Source organism: Thunnus albacares, chromosome 1 (assembly GCF_914725855.1).
Source record: "Thunnus albacares chromosome 1, fThuAlb1.1, whole genome shotgun sequence".
NCBI lineage: Eukaryota > Metazoa > Chordata > Actinopteri > Scombriformes > Scombridae > Thunnus > Thunnus albacares.
The window spans coordinates 17,773,969-17,797,002 of record NC_058106.1 but is presented as its reverse complement, the minus strand read 5'-3'; the positions used below and the strand labels follow the sequence as shown (position 1 = coordinate 17,797,002).

Below are 23,034 nucleotides of genomic sequence, written 5' to 3'. Positions count from 1 at the left end.
AAGAAAATCTAGTCAATTTCAAATTTGCCAAGAGAGGGATGTCCAAGTTATCAAAATTTTATATAGATATTCACTGGGAATATTTTACAAGCCTCAACCAGAATTTGATAATAATAGTCTGCATCTTCCCTTGGATGGCACTGACGTGTTAAAGATTTAAGGTGTGAGACTGGGCCAGAGTAACAAACTCAGAGAGTGAAAGCCAAACAGAAACTGAAAGCATGACTGGGAGTCAGAGAGAATGTAGCCTAAATGACATAAAGTGAGCACTTTCTGTCTCGAAGATTTTCACACAGATTTTATAAGCTCTGCTTATCATCAGAGAGAGAAACAGAAGAAAAAATTAGGACACACAGATATGAAAATGTTACAGAAATATTTTATCTCTGCCCCCAATTCCCATTAGGCTATTACAAGTGAATAAAGTGCACTGAATTGTAACTGAAGGGACATAAAAGATAAGCGACCCAAATCAGAAAATCTGAACTTGGGGGGTCCCATGTTATATTATCAGATAAAACCCATACATAAATCTCCACACGTACATATTTCAAAAGTTCACAATATTGCGTTAATCTCTCAATACAGGAATGTGATAAATAAATGTGAGTTTGATAGATGTTACATGCTGCATGGTCAAGAAATGGTCATGAAATATTGCACTTTCTTGTTTCTTCAGTCATTTACACTTTCTGGGTCTAGCTAGCAAACCCAGGTCCAACATACAAGCTTCAGTATGTGTCTGTGTGACTTTGAAAACACTATTTCTGGTATAATATTGAGCAAGAAAACCAATACCACTACACAATAGTAGGGCTGCACCAAAAAAAAAAAAATTCATTCTTGATTAATATATCCATTATTTTCTTGATTAACTGATTAGTTGTTGGGTCTATAAAATGTCAGAAAATGGTGAAAAATGTCAAACACTGTTACCCAGAGCCCTAAAATGTCTTGTTTTGTCCTGAGCAACAGTCCACAACCCAAAGATATTCAGTTTACTATCATAGAGAACTAAAGAAACCAGAAAATATTCACAAAGTGTTTAATGACAGGCATGCCATCCCTCTTGTCTGAGTGTAACCCCCGAGGCTCAGGGCTCCATTTAAAGTGGGACAAGTGGTAACACTAGGCCGACTTAGGAAAAAGCCTGCCATGTTGAATCACTGAACCTACCTCAAACCTGAATGTTAGGCCACAAATGAGACACACTAACTGTGTCCTCAGTGAAAGGCCAGATCTTCTGAAAGTTGCAGACCATAAAGGTGAGTCCTTTAGAGGTTCTAAAAATCAGAATTAACCCAGTTCAACCTCCACAGATATGACTGGCCAGCCTCCCAGAGACCAAAACTGATGGTGAATTTGGGAGGTCCCTTATCAAATAATGTAAAGACAAATACTTCAAATTTATGACCAGGACTGTGAAATTGTAAATACCTGTGGGAAACTAGGGCAAGATCCATGATACCTAGTTTACAGTGCTGTACAAATACAAGAGTGTACCAGTTTAATGATGGATATATTCACTGCTAAAAACATCAATTTCAATGCAAAGTCCTGCAGTTAACAAGATATTAAGGCTATATAGAAGACTAGAACTATATGTGACATTTAAGCTCAGTTTTCATCATTGACACAAGTATTGCCTGAACATTGCCATGAAAAGGTTTGTCAGACACAAGAAGATATTTTTGAAATGCATTCATGGTGTGCATTCCTGTAAATGACACAACATAAGAATGTGATGACATTTTACTTTTTCTATAGTTTTACTATGCTTGCATTCCTATGAATGGCACATAAGACATAGTTAATGTATTTTAAGTGGTTTTAAAGTGGTTTATTGGATGAATTTAATTTCCTTGTGTGCAAGAAGTGACAATATAAAAGGTAATTATGAGGGCATTATGAGGCAGTTGCATGTATTAACCAACGAGAAAAAGGAAATTATCTAGGAAATGGTAGAGATCAAGGCTTTCCTGTCAAATCTGAATGGACTACTAATTGCATCCATTAGGGGTGTAAATGTTATTTCTCTTTTTCATACAGTATTATTCTTTGGTTGAAGACGGGATGAAAAAGAACATCAATGGATGGCTACATTTTGAATGGCCACACAATAGATATGAGTTAGCAGGTTGAAGATTATATATGAGTAATTTTTACTTGCTTAATGAAAATTCCTGCTGTGATCTTCAAAATGTAGCAAGTGTCTTTTTATTCTGAATCATTAACAGTTAAATGTTAGGTCTACAGCCGTCTGAATACATGTAAATAACAGAGCTGCAAGGAAAACTTTACTGCAATAATCACACACAAACACATAAGTGTTCTTTTGCATGTGAGTGTATGGTACATTCCCTTGCAGGCATGACTTTCAGGAAGAAAACATTTGTAGCCATGACAATTGTCAGACAGTGATGCTGACCTCAATACAGTTCTCTCCTTGAGTGGATTTTGCACAGGGAGAAAACCACATAGGTTCCAAGTCTGAATAGCTGTCTGAGTCCTCAGATAAATCTGAAGCGTAAATGCTGATGTACACAGTTTTGACAGAAACCCTTCATTCAGTCACTCTGCTGTGAGGACAGGTAGCCCAAACAGACGGAGAATAGCACATAAGAAGTGCTAAGTTCAAACCACTTAGGTGTCATATTGACTTTACTACATGGTGGGAAGTTGATTACACACTCACCACATTCACTGCGAGTGAGTGTGTGTGTGTGTGTGTGTGTGTGTGTGTGTGTGTGTGTGTGTGTGTGTGTTTTGGCTCCGACAACATGCTTCGATGACAGTGGTATCACCTTTGAACAGTCCTCTGCTACCCCACCTTGGACAGACACACACACACACACGCGCGCAGCAGGACAGTTGACATTGCTGCTTCGATCGATGTAGCTGACTACTGCTGGCGTCAGTAACAACAGCGTTATATGACACACTCCCACAGTGAGGAGCTTCCTATGGCGTTCTAGTCAATATGGGTTAATGGTGTAACAGACTGCTTCTCCATTTCCCTCTCTCACCCTCCCTCGCTGTCGCTTTTTCGCTCTCTTTATCTCTGCAGCACACACACACACACACCCACACACACACACACATATACAAATATATAGCAGCACCTGACTATCCAAGTTGACAAATCCACCGGTACTCCTTCCTTCCTTTAATGATTTGCTGTGTTTGCTCTAAGAAGCTTCCCCGCTGAATCCATTGGCTTTGACTAAACTCGCCAACCTATTATTCTCAATGAAGGGCACATAGATACTGATAGGAGCGGGGAGTAACAGGTCGATATTGAGCTAAAATAGGCAATGCACGGGTAACAGAGAAATACAGTAAATGTCAGTCGTAATCATAATATCCTGCTGAAAAAAACTAACTTTTCAGAAAGGAAGGAAATTACATTTGCTGTATTTCATGTATCATTTGTTGGTCGCAGCATCATCTCCACTATAGATTTGTAGGGATACTGTAAAGATGCTGCACACTTGAAATCAAAGGTGCATAATGTATCTTCATATGTGTATGTTTGCATATGTGTTTTCATTTACATATATATGTGCAAGTGTGTGCTATTTTAAAAGACATCCTATTATATACATCAAAGCAATGCTTATAAACATCATATTAGGTTTAAACCAAGCCCATTCATTTCAGTCATCTCAACCCTTTCCACTTCAAACAGCTAATATTTTACATGTATATATAACCCATTTCATCCGTATACATGCATCCCATTTCCTCAACAAGCTAATCAAAAGGAAATCCAAATGAATTTATTTTCCTTTGGAATGACTGAGACTTGTTTACCCTCTAACTTTCACTCAGATAGATGGAGTCTGTGTTGCTGTTGCCAAATCTACAAGCTCAATAATTCTCTGACCTGATGAAAGCAGTTATTATTGTGAATCTATAAATGCTAAAAATAGAACACAAGTGTTTTCCTACATCAGCAGCAACGTATGCTGACACAAATGTATCTGATCATTACTGCTGATTGAATTATACAGATGGATTCCAAAATATACAGACGAGTGGGATGTGTGATAACAAGTTTTAGAAATAACGAGTGGAAAAAAAAATGTAAGTCAACATTGCTTTTAGCCACTGGTGCTCATGAGCACTGATGGTAAAAGCATGTTTTTGATATGAAAAATAAAACTGTGTTTAGACTGTTCTTTTATTTAGCAAGCTGGCCGACTGCATTCTACTGTGGACACTCACAGGTTTGACAACTGCCATTCAGAAAAGAGAAATCACAGCAGCTGAGGACTGAGTTGAAGAGTGAAGTACTGCATGTGGTGGAAAATGGATTTCAAAATGCAAAAGCTGAGACAACTATTGAATATGCAGTTAAAAAAAAATGATTCAGGTTATAGTCTGAGCCACCTGTTGCAAATTTCCATCTGAGGCACATCATTTTGCGTCACAGCAGTGTTTCAATCTTGTGGGGTATTTACTCAGCCCAGTCGCAGCTCATCTAATTTGCATTGTGCCACTAAATAGGATCGGAGGCCAGACTGTTTTGACGCAGGCTGCGAATGTCTGGAAAGTAATGGAGCGCAAAGAGAAAACGTTTTGCTGCTGATGAACTCAGAATATCGACTGAAGAAAAGACATTTTTAGGACTGCAAGCATGTATTCATCCCACAAGAGAAAGGCTGTGAGGAAATATTAAATAGGCTGATGTTGTCAGCTCCACAAAAAGACCAGTGAATGAATATTTTAAACTTGTTTGACTAGATTATTTTGGTAAACAGATGAAAAACAATATAACAGGCTCACTTTATAAGTATTACTGGCTGCATCAAGCCAGACCAAAGCAGGATAAATAATCAGAATTCAACAAATCAACCATCTTTGTTTTGTTTATTTATTGAGTTAGTTAAAGTAAACAAATAAATATACGAAAAAAATAAGGGTCTAAAAAAAGCAACAACCAACAGTATCACTTCAAGTAAGTTTAAACCTGCAGTAACAGTTTTTTGCCCACTTGTAAGACTGGTGAATGTAAGATCAATATTCACTCTCTTTTTAGCTTTGTTTTGGGTCTCCAATGACTGAGGGAAATATCTGGCTCTTTAGTAGCTATTTAGTGCTTTATATGCTCAATATGTTTACCTGTTAGTTGCTAATTTTGTCTGTTTGAACTTTGGTGCTGAGCAGGTAGTGTACAGTGGGTTTTAGAGCTTTTTCTCTGGAAACAGCTGCCTGCTTCGGCCAAAAACAACACTGAGAGTGAGGGGGTGAGAGGAACCGCAGAGTCAGGGGATTATTCTCTGTGGGTTCGTTATTTCGAGCGACTCCTTTCACATACATGTAGTCATGGAATCCATTGTTCATATAAAAAATATGAATTATAGCTGCTTTAAGGAGAGGCTGACTTGAGACTGTATCTAGAATAAAAAAGTCATGTAGTTGCTCATGACTTCATTATCAAAAATCTATCCTTCAAAACCCCTATATCACTCCTCCAAATACTTTGTCTGCCAACATCCTGTACTTTATACTCATATTATGTCACAACTCCCATCTACAGTAGTGCAATTTTCTGCAATGGCTATTTGCAGCCCTCTGAGATTTGGTAAGGCGAAACTCTGTGAAATAAAGGCACCACTAAGAAAACTATCTGGCTAGAGGCATCGGAAAAAACTCTAGATGAATAAATCCTTCTTATGTGTAACATCATGTCTAAGGACCCAAAATCCCAGAGCAGGAGGCTGCGATCTTTTCGCATCTTGTCCAATGGTTGGTGGCTAAAGGGCTCTTGCCACAGTCTGTGCAAAGCCTTGCATCAAGTCAGCAAGATTTGGAAGCTCCTAGAAGTGTTCCTAATGGATTCTACACCAGTCTACACAGCACAGAGAGAGGGATAGAGAGGGAGAGAGAGAGAGGAAAAGAAAGGGAGCGAAAGGGAGAGAGAGGGAGATATGGTGGAAATGCCAACACCAAAGGGGATGAACTTCCTGCAATTTTACAGATATACATACATTCAGGCATGGGCAACTCACACATTACATGTTGTAATGCAGTGTAAAAGTGATACCCCATAATAACCTATACCAAGTGACATGGTGGGTATCGCCATAACAACAAGAAATGAGAAAAACAAAAATACCCATGACCTATAACACATGCATTGGAACATGTATATACACACACACACACACACACACACACACACCCTCTCTTTCTTCCCTTTTTCTTCCTGTCTTTATTCTCTCTCCATACTCCGTCTATCACATTTCCACAGTGATCCCTATGTAATCTCTATCAGTCATCTGTGTGGGCACGTATGCATCTGTGTGCACATGTTTGTGCCTGTGTGTCTGTGTGTAAGCCTCTGTGTGTGTGTGTGTGTGTGTGTGTGTGCACGCACGCGTGTGTGTTTAATGTGCAAAGTCCCTTTAAAGGGTTTCCAAGTCGTGTTTTTCACAGAAGTCCCTCAACAGGAGAGGAAACTCTGCAGCTAGCCTTGGGACTGAAAAACGTACATTCGGCCTCTTTCTCGTGTGCATGTGTGTGTGTGTGTGTGTGTGTGTGTGTGTGTGTGTGTGTGTGTGTGTGTGTGTGTGTGTGTCAGGGGGTAGCGGGTGTAGGAGGGTGGGACTTTGAAGATGGGGTTTCTACTTTGTCTTAAGCTTGAAGGCGATGTTACAGTAGGAGTCTTTATTTTTCCTTCTCTCTCTCTCTCTCTCTCTCTCTCTCTCTCTCTCTTTCACACACACACTCCTCAACTGTTGTAGTGCATATTGTACATAATCATCAACAGTTTATAATTAATAAGCCTGGTTAATTAGAGCAGTTCTCTTGTATTCTCAGTCAAGATGTTGAATGAGAATTGTGAAAACATCTTTTCTACTGAAAATAATTAGTTTTATGGTCATTTGTATAGCGGCCTTAAATAGCATTTTACCCATTAAAAATACATTTGTTGATGAAATAAGATGTAACAATTTTTCATTTGGCACACATTTAATAATCGTCATCATTTTGTATTCAGATTGTATTATACATTCATGATGATTTTGAACTCGTAGATATTTGCTGTTAAGCTTATGAATCCTGTAAACATGTATATTTTATATCACGGCACGCTGTAATAAGCACTGAAACTGTTTCAACAACAAGTTTCCCAACATACTATAGTGTTTGATTCATGTGCTAGATGAGTTGGGTAACTTTGCTAAATAAATCAAAATGAAGTTTGACCCATGGTGGATCATATAAAGATCAATTGTTATGTTGAAGAAGAGATCACTTTGATCTGTTTAGGGAAACCCTCAAAAATTTCAGTCAAAAAGGCTCTTGAATGACCAAGAGCACCACTCATTCCCCAAGTCATACAATATTCCTTTATTCTGGGACAGTCCAGTCACTATTGTGAAGAAGAAAGCAAGGTCCTGTATCCACCGGGTGCAGCTTTTCTCCTTCTACCAAGTAGCACTTAACAAATGCTCGCGGGAAGTCCTGGTAGTGGTTCTTGTTGCTAAGCGACAATTGCAAACTCATTTGAGGCAAGGCAATCTTTTACTAAAGGTTTAAATATTTATAACTTTTAGCATTTGGCACCATGAGTGCTAAACACATGTTAAGCTCCAGCAGGAGTGTGTACCAAGGCATCTTTTAGATTCGAAAAAACACCAACATTGAGGAGAGGCTTTTTTCTGACTGACACACAACATGGAGCCTAATCCGTCTTGTTTCTTACATATACATAGCTATGGCTGCAGGTCGAATTCCTGATGAAGCAGCTTTAAGAGTTTACACTCGCCAAATGATTCTGAACATAGAGGCAACACGTATGAATATTTAAAATCATTTTATGACTCTTTTTTTGAAGGGGAAACAGATGGGTTGTTGAAGATGGGAGTTTCATTTGACAAAAACCCCTCATTGGATTTTTATCCAGCGCCTCCAATGCATCTGAATACAAAGTAGAATCAAAACACCATCATTGTTAATAAAATATGAATAAAGCACATTGAATTCTTCTCTTTATAATTTGATGATAATGATATACAAGAGTTTTGTCTTCTTGTATATTAATGTTGTGTTTGAGGACAACAAACTGGATATACTTACATTACAGACAGATGCAAAATCCCCTCTTCATGTCTATCTACTCTTCCCTCGCCATCTCTCTCTCCATACCCCTCTCTCTCTCTCCTTCTGCTTCAGGGGAAATTAATTGATGATTATCTTGTCTTGCAGAGCTGGTTTGCAAACTTGCTTTTTTTATCAGCAAGGCCTTGCTTTTCCACCACTTATAGCTTCATTTGACCCCCCCCCCCTCCCCTCCCCCGGGTCCATCCTTCTCTCAGGCAACTGGGGTCCTATCAGTTAGCTATCTGTTCAGACTTATAGTTCAATTTGGTTTCCTTTAATAAAAGGATAGAACAGAGAAAAGATTTGTTAACAGAACTGGCTATGTTAACAGAGAGGGGCAGACAGACAGGGGAGACAGGACAAAGAAACACACAGGACCAAATAGATTCTTGGTTATTGTGAATTAGTTTAAATGAACAGAATCAGAGAAAGAAAAGAGAGAAGAGGATGACAAAAGGAATATTTTCTACATTGCAAAATGTAGTTTAGTGATTTCTTTTGTGTGTTTGGTTTTCTTTTAATTATAGTGAAATTATCTGCAGTGCAAAGCCACAGCAACGACAGGGCCAACAGCCAAAATATAACGACAAGATACACCTGATTTAATCACAGGATTCAATGGCAACCCCCCATACATGAACTTTCCAGGGTCAGTTTCAAAACGTACACAAGAAAGGAAGCAGTTTGGTGATTTGGGTACAGTTTTAAGTACTATGACAAAATCAGGTAATACATCTTAAACACCATCAAAAACAAAAAAAACCTTGAAAACACTACAGCTCAGAAATGTGTATTTAGTCATTTACAATGGTGTGAGCAGATTTCTTTGAAGTTCATTTTTTCAAGTTGATAGGCTTGGAGTGGAAGTGTCAGTTTAGTGATTAGTAGGCTACAACAGTGTATGACTGAATCCAAATGTGCACCTCCTGGACCTGTGGACTGGGCCCCTTGGACTCGGTCATATATTGTGACGTGTCCAGCATGATCACGTCAAGTCTGTGAAGGCGTTTGTCCGCCTGGGAGTAAAATGTGCTATGAGACTGGATCTAAGAATTCGATCATTTCCATTATTACAAAGTGAAGGTCATGACCCTGTAACCCACTGTGTAACCCAAGTATTTTTTGAGCAGTTCCTGATGGTATTCACATAGGCAATTTATGCAAGATATGTGCAGGGTCTACTGCTTTACATAGCATAACTGATAGAGGTTAAATGATAAATAAAAGAGCATAAAAGTTGATATGCACAGTAAAACTCTCCCTTTTCTTTATTTATCTGAACATTAACACAGCTAATATTCTGTTCACATCAAACCTTCAACTGAGGATCCTCACATTGTAGGTAGTCCCATTTTTTTCTTGGCTGGATGAAAACCAACTTTTGCCAGTCAAAACCGGTCAAGCAGATTACAATAATCAATCCAACTGACCAGACCTATGCATACTCTGTATATGTGTTATATCAAACCACACTACATCAGTGAAGTTACATACAGTACTGTGCAAAAGTTTTAGATATTAAGATTCTTAACCTTAATGCAATACCATCAGGGAGGCGTCTGATTGGTCCCAAATTAATTCTGCGGCATGACAATGACCCCGAACATACAACCAGAGTCATGAAGAACTATCTTCAGTGATAAAAAGAACAAGGAGTTGTGCAACAGATGGTATGACCCCCACAGAGTCCTGATCTCAACATCATCGAGTCAGTCTGGGTTTACATGAAGAGACAGAAGCAACTGAGACACCTAAATCCACAGAAGACCTGTGGCTAATTATCCAAGATGCTTGGAACAACCTACCTGCCAAATACCTTGAAAAACTGTGTTCAAGTCTACCACAGAGAACTGGTGCTGTTTGAAAGGGAAAGTGCGGTCACAGCAAATATTGATTTCATTTAGGTTTCTTTTGTTTACTGCACTTTGTAGGAGGTTAATTGATAAATAAAAACAATTTATAGCAATATTTTTGCAAGCATCCTTACCTTACTTTTAGTGTTTAAAATGTTTGCAGAGTACTGTATATAAAACTATAGATTGTGTATAACTAACATAGGTAGAATGGTGAGTCTGCTTTAGATTTAAAAAAATGACTATGGTGGATTTAGTGGTCTTGATTTGAATTAACAGGGATTTTTGATTGCCATCTTTTAAAATGCAGTGTGAGTTGCAGTATCAGTAGCACTCCCTAAAGTCTCTCTGAAATCATTTCTGGCAATTTGAGATGTGCAGCTGATTAATATCTGCTCTCTCAACGTGTTATATTACACGTGCAATTACCTTTTCACTGCACAATGACTTTCAGTCTTGGTAAATTGTATTACATATTGCACCAAAGGATATGTTTGTTGCTCATTTGAGAGACACAGTCCTTTGAACAATGTAACTAGATTAGCTTTGCCTCATTTTTTTTTTCCATGTTCCATTTATGTAACTTTTTAGTACATTACGCCCACAGTGTTAGTGGTACCTTCCCTCTGGAAGACGGCGGCAAGACTCCAAACTACACTGCATCTTCTAACACCTATACTGAATCAAATATTCAGTTCATGTTTACTTTTTTTTTTCATTACCGGTGTTCAATAGCCCAAACAAAAGTCATGCCTTAGAATCAGAGCACACAAACACACACACACAGACGCACAGATGAATCAATTTTTTATGTCGAAGACATCAATGCAAAACAAAGCAACATAAAAAATAAAGACATTAGCAGAAAGACCTGTCGGTTATACACACACACACATTTACATACAGTACACGTGCATGCACACACACTCACACTCATTCCTGAGGCAACAAACATACTTAGTCGTCCCTAAAGATGTGAAACGGAACAATGGAAAGAAAAAATAAAGACAAAGTACCTCCCGGAAAATGGTTTAATGGCTGTTAGGTTTGCATTTAACATATACACACATCCAGGAATATACAAGCACACACATACACACACACACACACACACACACCAACACAAAATGTTATGCACAGATAGAATAAAACATAAATACACACACACACATAAATACACAAACACACAGGGGGGTAAGTGTGTATATCTGTTCTCTTGAGTTTGTCTTTGATATTTAGAGTTCATGATTCATAGATGAACTGCTATACAAGCGTAATGGAACACGCTTCTGTGTGTGTGTGTGTGTGTGTGTGTGTGTGTGTGTGTGTGTGTGTGTGTGTGTGGTGTGTGCGTGTGTGTCTTCAAAAGGTCAGGCTACACATTTGTGTCGCATCCCAACAGGCACTCAGACATGGACCAGTCTTGTATACCGCAATCATAACACACACGTAGGACTCACAGCAAAACAACATGTAGCAAGTCAACACAACAAGCACTGATGTGAACATGCACATTTCAGTGTAGAAATAAGAATACAGGACACATAAATTCATGACTATAGAATCTATATACATATATAATGTGAACATTACAGTAGGTCCAACTGATGGAGGGGGATGACCAAGACAGCAACTCTGGGCTGTGAGCCAGGAGTCGCCCACACAGTATCATTAACATGAATAGTTGTTCTCATAAATCAGAGTTCAGCCATACAGTTTCACCCTGAGTGCAGAGAAATTTGTTGCATGTATATCTGCTGCTCGTTTGACTCATTTTGATCAACGCAGGAGTTCACCCCCTGATTTCTCAGGTCTATAGATTGACACACAGATTGACAGTCCATCAACAACATACTTCTTTCTAACTTCTGATCCCAGACAAACACCAGATGATTCGTCTTGAGATAAAAAAAATGATGATTTTAAAAAAAAGAAGAAGGGAATAATATGATGGATAACTTGGAATATATAATCATGAATCAACATAACTGCCATCAGCTCCACCCATGCCATGAAAATCACTCCAAACAACTGCAAGCATTCCTTCATTTGATACATTCTAATAATGCCAGCACCAGTTATAGTCACCATCATAAATATCCAGCCTTATCTTTATCTTATCTGGTATTATGTGATACTTGTTCTGTAAAGCTCATTGTTATCCTTACAAAAAAAAATCCTACCTAGTTCAAGCAGTTTGCAGGTAAGTTTGATATCACTATTGCCTCGGCAGTTGTCAGTGTATCATGACCATGACTCATACATACATACTCTCACATTGTCTTACCTTCGTATACAGCCTTGAAGCCCTGCGCACTGACAGCAAAGTCTGTGGTGAACCACAAAGCCAATATAGATCCACTGCTGACTATAGGAGAGGGCAGCATGAACCCTGACAACCTGCAAAACAGAAAGAAATGTTAAAAAAACAAAAAACAAACATCTCTTAAACGCAGCATGATGACTCCTGAAATCAAACAATGAGGCATTATCAAACCTGTAAACCTGAAGCATCTGGCAGTTAAGGACTATTGTGGTCATTGTTGATGCTGTGGTTAATACCATAAGGTCTGGGATCACGTTCCTCTAAGACCTTCTCTTTTATGTTTTCCTGACTCTGTGTTATAGTTTCAGGTTTTCTGCAGTCTCCTTCATTGAAGAAAAGGAGAGTGAAGAGGGTGATTTTTCCCACTCTCTAAAAATAAATCCTTGATACACTACTGAGCTACAGTGCACAATATCCTCTATTCATGATGACCAACCATGCTGTGAGCCCAGACACTCTGAAATACAGAACAATAACAGAAACTGTTACTGCCATTTGGGAATTTACACTAAAACTGTCAGACCAACATATGAGTCTGATACAGCCAGGTGAGCTCCTGATTAAACTGGATGTTGTATTGAAACAGTCTCTCGAGACTTAATTGAGAGGTGACGGTTAAACAGTTTGGGGAGGAGAGGAGGGAGGACTCTGAGAGAACAAATAACACAGAACTGAATTAGTTGAAATTGGAAGAGATGAATAGTTCATTGACTTGCCTTGATAATGAGGCCAAAGTAATGTAGATGAAAAACGTTTCCACAATGGGAAGACTAAAATCTGACATTCATACTGTTCTGACTGGGAGTTCTGGCAGGGAATCAAATGATTTCAAGGTTAAGTCAAGCTCACCTTAACAACTGAACTCGCTGCACTTTTGATCAAAGCATATTGATGTATATCTCTTGGCTTTGTCAAACTATGACCTCCAGTAAACACTAAGCTGGTTTGCAGCTGAGGGTGAATGGTTACTGTGAGGATCAGCACCTGCAAGTCAAGAGGTCACGGTGCCCTGCTTGAAAGTGTCTTGGTGTCTTAAGGGAAAAGCCTGTCGATCTATGTTCCAATCCTTGCCATTGAGGAGCTCAGATATTTGGAAGGAGGTGGGAATAGAAACTACTGCTTCTTTGTACTGAAAAGATCCAGTTGAGGCGATTCGGACATCTGATCAGGACGCATGTAGTTTCCTCTCTAAAGCCCAGTTCAGACCAGAGGTTCACAATGAGACGAAACCGTTTTAGAACGTTGCAGGGAAAAGATGCAACAATGTGAACTGGCCCGTCTCAGCTACACTGAAGCCAGCTGATGGCGTCTCCTGCGACTCTGCTGGTCAAGTCGCCAGTGGCTGGTTTTTGAACGTAAGACACGTCACCTGTTTCAACAGCCAATCAGCTCATAACGAAGTCAGCTGGTCAAGTCAGCAAACTGTCAGCTGATTGAAATGGCGTGAGTTTTGGACAGAGAAAAGAAATGCCTCGACCCTCTCGTTTCTTTTTAAGTTTTCGCTGTTTAATCAATACTAGAAATGCAACTGTATTAAATTAAATGCAAGTAACTCAGTGTTACTATCCTCATTCATATTTTAAGACACTACAAATTATATCCAGCTACAAAAAAAAGCCTGAAAATCCGTCAGTTAGAAGTATAGAGAGTCATTGCTATGGAGACAGATACACCGTCTCGTCTAGTCACATTGGTGTAAACCGGCAGACGGTGCATTGCAAGTAGTTACAAGTGTCAACTTGTCTCGTTCTGAATCTTAGGTCTGAACTAGGCTTTAAGGCTGCATTCACACCAAAATCAGCCTTGTGTTATACAATGCAAGGAGCAGGGTTGGTGGGGGCTTGTTGTTTTATGTAACAGTGAGAATCAAATACAATCGAGGAAGTCAAGCTGGAGCTACAGATTAATACATTTAAAAGGCTTATCAGATGCCAAAACACTGTGCAGCAGTTTGTAATACATAAACTGAGAGGATTTGAAAACTCTGCAAAGTTATCACAGTGGCAATTGTTTTATCTTTCATTGCAACAATCAAGAGGTAAACAGTCAAATACGGCGTTCACATTAGAAAGTAATCCACCAACACAGCGCCTTGCCGGATGATGTTGCATTGCGGCAAAAGTTGAGCCTGGTTCAGCTTTTTTGCAGAGCCCTCTGCGGTGGCACCCCTGCTGCGTCAATGCATTGCCCCCATTCAAATGAATGAGATGGCTGCGTTTTATCACCCAGAGCTAATGTTGTTCTGAACGTTGTCTAAGTCAGACAAATCCACTGCAGGGAGTACATATCCACTCTGGCCTTGGACCACTTCACTTGCCTTGCTGTGCCTGCTACCATTGCAACTTGGACCCAAATACACAGTGGCAAAAGTAATGCTTAAACTTATAAGATCTATTTACTGTTGTATCTTTTATCTACTTTTTAAATTCTTAAATTGCTGTTTTTTTATTCTTAACATTTCCTATTTTTATATTTTATTGTGCCACTGTTATATCAAGCGGAGCAGGATATAAGTGTCCATGAAAGCGAGCAAACTGAAAGCGAGTTAAATAGCTCTTGATATATCCAAATCAGGAGAACAATGATTTGGAGTACAAGTTTGGACACAATCAATTTACCTTGGTTCACAACACACAAAGGTATGCAACGATGAAGGGTGAAGTGAGACAAGAAATAAAAGGGGAAGAGACCAGAGGGAAATATGAAAGGAAAAGAAAGACATACATGAACACAGGATTCAAGTGCGAACATAATCAAAGCAGTGACAACAATTAGTTTGGTTTCTGTATTACTGGCAGTCATTTTATACCAATTCATATTTCAGAATTTGATAGGTCAGCCAGATCAACAGAGAGGCGGGCTTTAGTGGGATATATGGCACCTGAAAGAAGCTGAGAAAGGAAGTAAGATAAAAGGCAAACATGAGAAAAAGGTTAGAGAAAGAGGAAGAAAGGTAGATGGACAAAAAAAGCCATTTAACCACTGAGCCACGCAGAGGACAGTGAAAACAGAGAATAGTAGAAAATGAATAATTTTAATTCTCTGGCCTCAAAGCAAGGACACTAAGGACAGACAAGAACAGATGACAGGAGCATACGAAACCCGACAAATAGAAAGACAGATGGAGGGAATAGAGGAGAGAGAGGAAATGGAGGAAGGACAGGGCAGACGAGGGGAGGGGGGGCGAGGTGAGCGGTGAGACGAGAGGAGAAAAGAGAAGTGAGGATGAAGGGAAAGGTTTTGCTTCTTATTGGTTTAATACACTTTCTACTTGACTTAGCAACAGTAGTATGTGCACCTCACATCTTTTTTGTTGAATTGTATTTACAATTTAGCAGGTTTTGAGTTATTTGGGGTTTTTGGTCTTGTCTGAGATGGACATCTCTGTCCCAGTGGCTAGGCTAGTTAAATACTGTGCACTTTTCATACCAGTAGAAGGTACTGCATGATAATATTTTTGTTATCATTATACTGTATTTGTTTTATAGTAAACTTATATCCACTGAAACCTATTACGATTCATTATGTAATATAATAATAAGATGATCAACAAGATGTGTTGATTACAACTGCCTCTGTATTACTTGTGTTGCTATTTAATGCTTTCGCAGTAAATAAAGATAAATCCATGTACACCTTTGTGTTATTATTTTTCACTGGAGAGTACAGAGGAAGGGACATTCAATCATTCTTTTAACTGTACAGTATTCACAAATTGTTGATTATTGATAACCCCTTTTACTCCTCAAACATAGCTTGTACATTCCCCCTCAAAGTATAAAATTCAGTCACGCAAAATCTCTCCTCATTCCTTAATAGTCGGTGCTCTGAGGTTTATTTCATTTCAATTCCAAACAGGCCGTGACACCTGGAACCAAGAATGAAAGTTGAACAAAAGATAGCCCCTTGTTCTTCAAGATTTTCTTACAGTTTTTTTGAAAACCTAATCTTGTTTAGCATAGTTCTAGTTTACTCTACATTTGTGTTCATTAGACTGCTTGTTTGTGTTCAGATTTAAAGTATTGTCCAATTAGTGTAAGTGTCGTGGCTGGCCTATCCAATTCTGTAGCTTTTTGTAATTGTTGTACTGTATATTTAGTTGTACTCTTGTGTAATTAGTCTTTTCGTGGATTTCATAGCACAAAAAGCTTCTGTCTCTCCCTAAGGTCCCATGACACATCACAAGACATCACTAGGGATTGCAGTCTATGTGGTATTAGCGCCTTCTGTTTGGTGAAAATCAAGGTATGTTAGTCTGGTTATGTGTCGGCCGAATGGAGCAGCAGTACCTGATGAACACGGAAAACACTTTAAATTGATTGTGGCAGGAAACAACTAGGGCTGTAGTCTCCAGGTCGACTGGTCAATTAGTTGGTCGATATGCTCTTGTCTGACCAAATTCTTATTGGTCGAATAATCGCCATGTTATTTTCATAAGTAGAAAAGTGCTACATCAATAGCCTTCCAGGAGTAATCCATTATTTCCTGCGGCGGGAGGGACTAACAAATTACCTGTGAAAACGGGGGTGTATTCAAAACACCCCTGTTGTTTTCACAACTTTGAACTCACCCAACCTAATGGAAACTGCTGGGTCTAACTGTACCCAGCATATATATCCATTCATTCGGAAATCAATAGTGTTTGGGAGCCTCTGTGCACCGCTGTTCCGATACGTGAGTCAACCGCTGTACTGTTGCCTAGGAAACTATTGGTAGCGTAACTCCGTTTAGGAATAAGGCATTGCGTAATATGTTTGCATAGCGAGTGGGAAAGACTGATCGGCAGGAAAGTGATGGTAGATGCAAGCGGAGCAGAGGAAAAGTTGTCAGTCTGGCAGGAAATGTACAGTACAGACTCCAGTGTGTCAGTTAATAAATGCTAAAAAGTCACGTCTGTTGTTTCCCCAAGTGCCAGAAAAGTGAAGGGGGTTAGCTCCAAAGTTAGCAACAATAGGTTAGCCTAACCTGAAGACGCAAAACAGAAATAGAGAACGGAGAAATGTGTGGCTGCTGAGTTCACTGAGCACTCTGTCCCGTTACATCTAACCCCCCCTTGTTGGCTTGTCTATAGCACAGTATTGCAATATTGCAGTTATTGCGACAGCCTTAGACATCACAGAATATTAAGTAAAAGAGTTACAAAGATAAGTTGTTAACCGATATAACGTCCGTGGCTGCTGCACTGGTACCTGCTGATCTAAGTTGCTATGAGCTGTCTGCCATCTCCATGTTTTTTTAATGAAAAATGATTGCTAACTGTACCAAACAGCAATGTGCTATGGCGAGGATGAGAGAAAATGCATGTCCTGCTTGAGTTAGTTGTTGTGAGTTTTTACCATTTTTAACATGTACTTCACACCTAACCTTTACCCGAACTCCCTCACGAACCCCATCATTTTTGGTGATTCTACGGATTACATGGGATTGACATTTCTTTCATTGGTAGTGTAACATTGTCTATTTCAGGGCTGTGTGCTGCATTTTCTGTGAACCTTCTATTATTTGTCAACCAGAGAGAGAGAATTGCCTGGTCACAGGCTATAATAAATCACCTTGGTGGCCCAAAGGGGACAGCAGTTGCACTCTAACATGAATATTTCACCGCTCAACAAATAAAATGTGAACAACGTGAAAAAGGTATAACTAATTATTGGGAGCATGCTTTGCTCTTTCATTTTTAATTTCATAGGCATATGAACATTCAAGGGCATTTTTGCTCTGGATCAAGGTTAATTTCTGACACTAGGTTGGCTAGTATGGGACTTCTATTGATCAAAGACGTACTGTGGTGTTACCCTGACTGCCACTGAAAACTGCAGAGGTAAAACTGTCTGTGAATGGCTTTTAGCAAGCTCTGGTATTGACCTAGATGAAGCTTTAGCTCAAACAAGTTCATTAATAAATCATGTATTGATTGGAAAAACATGTCACATTACAATATTTCATGCATACACACATTACATGTGATAAAACACCATAAGTAGTGCCCTACACATCGAGAAAAACACTCTGCATAAACCCAAACACAAAAACGTAATCATCCCCTTTCTCTGTCTGTCTGTCTCCGGGTATAAAATGGTGCTGTGATTTGTGTCTCAAATGGAGGATTGACCAGGAGACAGATGAGAATTCAGTCAGTCAGCCAGGTAATGAACAGTAATCGTCTAGCTGTCACTGTACTGATGGACAGACATGGTTCTATATCCCTGTCTGGCTCTGTGTTTCTCTCTCTTTCTGTTTTTCTCTCTCTCTGTCCCTCCTCCCTCTTTTCCTGCTCTCTTTCCATCGCACTCTCCCTCCTAATCAGGCCAACACACTGATCCTACGGCAGTTTGACATTTATACAAAAATAAGTGTGCTTGGCTTAAAATATGTCACCATTTATCCAGTCGGTCAACTGTCCAACCAGTCATCCAGCTTATGTAATCAGACAGCCACTCAGCGTCTCCAGCCAGCCGGTCTTTAAAGTCAACCGATCAACCAGCCAGCTTGCCTGTGTGCCTTCCTGCTGCTTCGTCCATCTGTCTGACTGCCCAGCTGTATTTGCCTGTCTACCTCTCACTCTGCCTGCCAGTCTATCAGACTGTCGGCATGTCTGATGTTGACAGATTCATAAAGCTAAGACTACTGTTTAGATTGGATGGTAGTACAGTAATAAGGTGTAACATGGTACCGGAAAATAGCATCAGTGTTATTTTCATTACCATCACATGACCGCTCTTCCACAGATTAAACAGGGGAATAGCTCGGGCGCAAGTGTAAACGAGTCGGTCACTTGAAAGAATTTTTACCAAATGATAAGGGAGACGCAGAAAATCTTATTAAAGCAGAGTGTAAGATTTCCATGAACAAAGTGACAAGCAGAGATGGGAATACTTCCAAATTGACATTCTCATCTTGGAATCAATGACCCTCTAACAGTTGAGAGGGTAAGTGTGTCATGGAGCTCAATAGCCCCAAATATGTCTGCAGCCCAAGCATGACCACTGACAAGTCCAAACATGACTACACAGTCATCGATAATAAGTGTATTCAGGAAACCAGTAAAATATAAATGGCACAGTGTGAGGTGGAAAACCTTATGGAGACAAGTAAATCAGTACAACAAACATGCAACATTTGTTTTTGCATTTGATATTGTTAAGAGAATGTAATAACTGATTTACTGAGCAGCCCATGTCTTGTGGCATGACACTGTATGATGAAGCCATGATGCATTTAGGACTAATATTCTCCCTACAGTCTCGCTACAACCACATTTCAACCATTAAAATAAGCCAGTAACAGCTTATATATATATATACCTCTTAAAGCTGGTTAACCAAAAAGAACAAACTCATGACGGCAAAAAAAGTGGAAGAAGAGGAACAAAGAGCTTTAATTCAAATTAGTGCAAAGAGAGGTGGTGAAAAATAGGTTGTTTCACTAAGAAAAGACACCTGAGAGCCAGGTCTGTTTCCAACTATCACTGAAGTGACAGGCTAAGAAAATAGCAGGTATGCTTAGAAACGCCCTTACTGTCCATGTGCACAATATGTAGCATGTGAATATTCTCAACACGTCAGAATGAAAGTTCATTGTCACATAATTTGCTTTACCACTTGCCATCTAATAATTTAAGTAGAAGGTGTTTTGAGCAATCCAATTTAACGTTGCCTCTCTTAACTGCAAATGTATACCCGTCGATGAGAGCCCGCTGACCTTTAAGATGTCCTTGCAGTCTTCTGGTAAATTTGACTTACAGTTGGTCCACCAAGCAGAAAATTCAGCTTTTAGAGTTGGTTCAGACAGCTTTCTGCAGTGCGCTTAACTCACGTGGAATAGATTATATGTAAATGTCAAATATGTACAGCGTTGATGTTTGACGTCCAGGCTGGCTCTGACCTCATCACTCCCCACGAGGAAGCACCAAGCAGGAGGTGGAGAGTGACGATACTCACTTTGCCCCTAGAGACAGGCAGACTCAGATCCATCAAGCAGATGCTGAAATGCAAAGAGCAGCAGACGTAGCAGCACACAGTAGCTCTCAGGTGAGCTATGTGCATGCAGAAAAAGACTGAGTAGAGTGCTGACGGTTTAAGTACACTGCCATGATTAACAGAGTACGTTTGATATATGTTGCAGTGGAGGAGTATACCATGTGAGTGTAGAGGTGGACTTGAGTTGGCTGCCTGAACAAGCTTGTGTGCTTTTGCTTCTTTCTTTGGTGTAAAACATGAATGTATTACCTAGTAAGTAAATCCTTTTCTCGTTCTCTTACCATAAAACATTACAGGTGGCCTGTTAAATGAAACCTGTGAAAACACATGAAAAGTGCACCATCAAAGCGCCCATAGAGGCTTGTTGTCTTGTTGGTGGTCTCATTTATTTATGGCAGAGTAATTATACTACTGTCTCTAAATTAACGTGGTATTGAACTATTGATGTTTAAATGTTAGCCCCTCTTCTCTCCTCTTTAAAGATTTATGCTGATATTGAACAGTACTGACTGAATGTATATCAAAACACTTTTTCTAAGGTTCTCATGCACTTTTTTCTGGCGATGGCAGTGACAACCTGTATCAATCACACCATAACAAAGCTAAATCAAGAGTGATGTTGGCAGCTCGGGGATGTTAATACCTCACAGGTATAACAGAATGCTTGTGAACAGCCGTTTGTCGGTTGAAATCCACAGAACAGCAGAGGAAATCTTGACAGGGGAAGTGAACAAGAGACTTATTCAATGACCATTATAATGTATTTGACTGAGGCACTTGACCTCCGACTGCTCTGGTGGAGCTGCAACAACAGATGGCTGTGATGGGAAGCTCATGGGTGAAGAATATAAGGCCTAAATGAAGTGGAAAAAATAGACTGGATCTCCACCGCCTATGTTTAAGTATGAATTTGCAATGACTAGGGCAGGGTGCTCTCATAAGAATTATATTCTTTTCTGGTTTGTTGATGTTTTTCTACAAACATACTAGTTTCTAAAGAAAATTTAATTGAATACTACTTTCAATATCATTTGGTTTAAAATTAGTCATAGTCTGAGAGCAGTGGAGGCTGGTCCATAGAGGCAGAGGAAGTTGATCCTCCTCTATTTTTTGAGAGGCAAAAGGGAAGTGTGTAAGTCATGTATTTGATACATGAATTAATACTTTCTGATGTGAACCTACACTTTTAGATCTGTGAATGTTTTTAGTGTTCAGTCTTCAGCACTGATCTGAACCTGTATCACATTATAAACTTTGTGCTACTTTATATATTTCTGTATACTAAGAAAATATATAGGAAACATGTGTAAATCATGTGATATGTTGTCTGTTTTTGATGAGAACATAAATTTGTTGTCACAAAGAACAATACTATAAATTTGAATTTCACTTTGTTGGTAAAATGACACATTTGATCCAGTCCATGGCTAAAATGAGCACTTCTTTGTTTATAGACATTATGTATATGCGAAATATCTTTAAAGAAGCAGCCTTTTCACCACTCAAGCAAATTGTTTTATTGGCATATAAAATTGCCCCCCACCCCTCCGATTTCATCAGGTGGGACAATGATATAGTTTGAGGCGGTTTGTTGTAAGATTCCATGTTGGTTTTCCTCCTGTCCTCTCCAATTTTTTGAGTCACCAGCCGCCACTGTCTGAGAGACTTAATTGCAAAACTCCTTGACATTCTCAAAGGTCAAATCAACTGAATTTTCTGAAAATCATTACATTCACTCTGGAGCAGTCACAAAACTGTGCTACCCTTGCAATATTTTGATTTATTTTTTTTACATACATGCATAACTGAATGTCCACACAATTGGGGCTATGAAACCCATACAAAGTCCATTTGGAAAAAGTAAAACAACAAGGCTACTTACTGCAAAATAAGAACTACTTTCTTACTCACAGAAAAGCTGACATTTTTGAGACAAAACAGCAATTTATATTTTTGGTTCCTCATATATATCTACTTGCTCAGACATCTATAAAACAATCTGTCACACACAAACCAGACACAAAACCAATGTCAACTCATAAAACTTTTTTTTTTTCTTTCCACCATAGTGTTGCAGAGCATTTGGTGTCTTCTTGCCAACACTAGATACCCCTCACACTTGTACAGTAGATGTATGTCCCTGGCTGAAACTATTTGTTTCAATGCGTCTATCTGGGAGTGTAATCCATTTTTTAAGTCTGGTGGAACACCAGTCTATCAGTGACACAGCACAGCTCGGAGTAAATGGATAGACAACATGTGCTTGTTGTGGAGAAGACAAAGACTGAGAGAGAGGCGAAGAAAAAAAGAAACACAGTGTGGCAGATGATAGAAGAAATCTTGAAAACAATAACCAACCTATTTTTTTTCAGTGGGGAAGATTTGACCAACATTCAAAGACAGGGAAAGAGAAACAACAGGATGAGGACATGTCAGTGCTGTTGAGTCGCATTTTTAGGTTCAGTTGTACAAACTGTAGACGTTATGTTGGTGAACAGTGTGGTATAAACAGGGGTTGTAAAAATCTCTGGCATCTGGGCCGTATTTTTTTGGAAATTTCTGAAGCCAGATAGGGATAAACAAAACACCCAGTGCTTCTTTTCTCTGCATGAGTTTCTGCAGTACATGAAGAGGATGGCCTTAGGCAAAATGAGCTTTTTTTCCTTTTTTAGTTTCTCTGTGTTAACATTTAATACACATTTCTGTGGTCATGTGAAATCCATGTAACACCAACTTTCAAACACCACTGGATGATTTAAAAAAA

At 39.2% G+C, this 23,034-nt stretch overlaps 1 protein-coding gene across 1 annotated transcript in view; it reads right to left on the bottom strand.

The window, feature by feature from the left end:
* Positions 1–23,034, bottom strand: part of csmd1a (CUB and Sushi multiple domains 1a) — a 112,068-nt gene that overhangs the window by 55,385 nt on the left and 33,649 nt on the right. Inside the window, exon 2 of the mRNA XM_044347160.1 lies at positions 12,253–12,365. Coding sequence (XP_044203095.1) covers positions 12,253–12,365 — 113 coding nt within the window. The remainder of the gene's footprint in view (positions 1–12,252; positions 12,366–23,034) is intronic.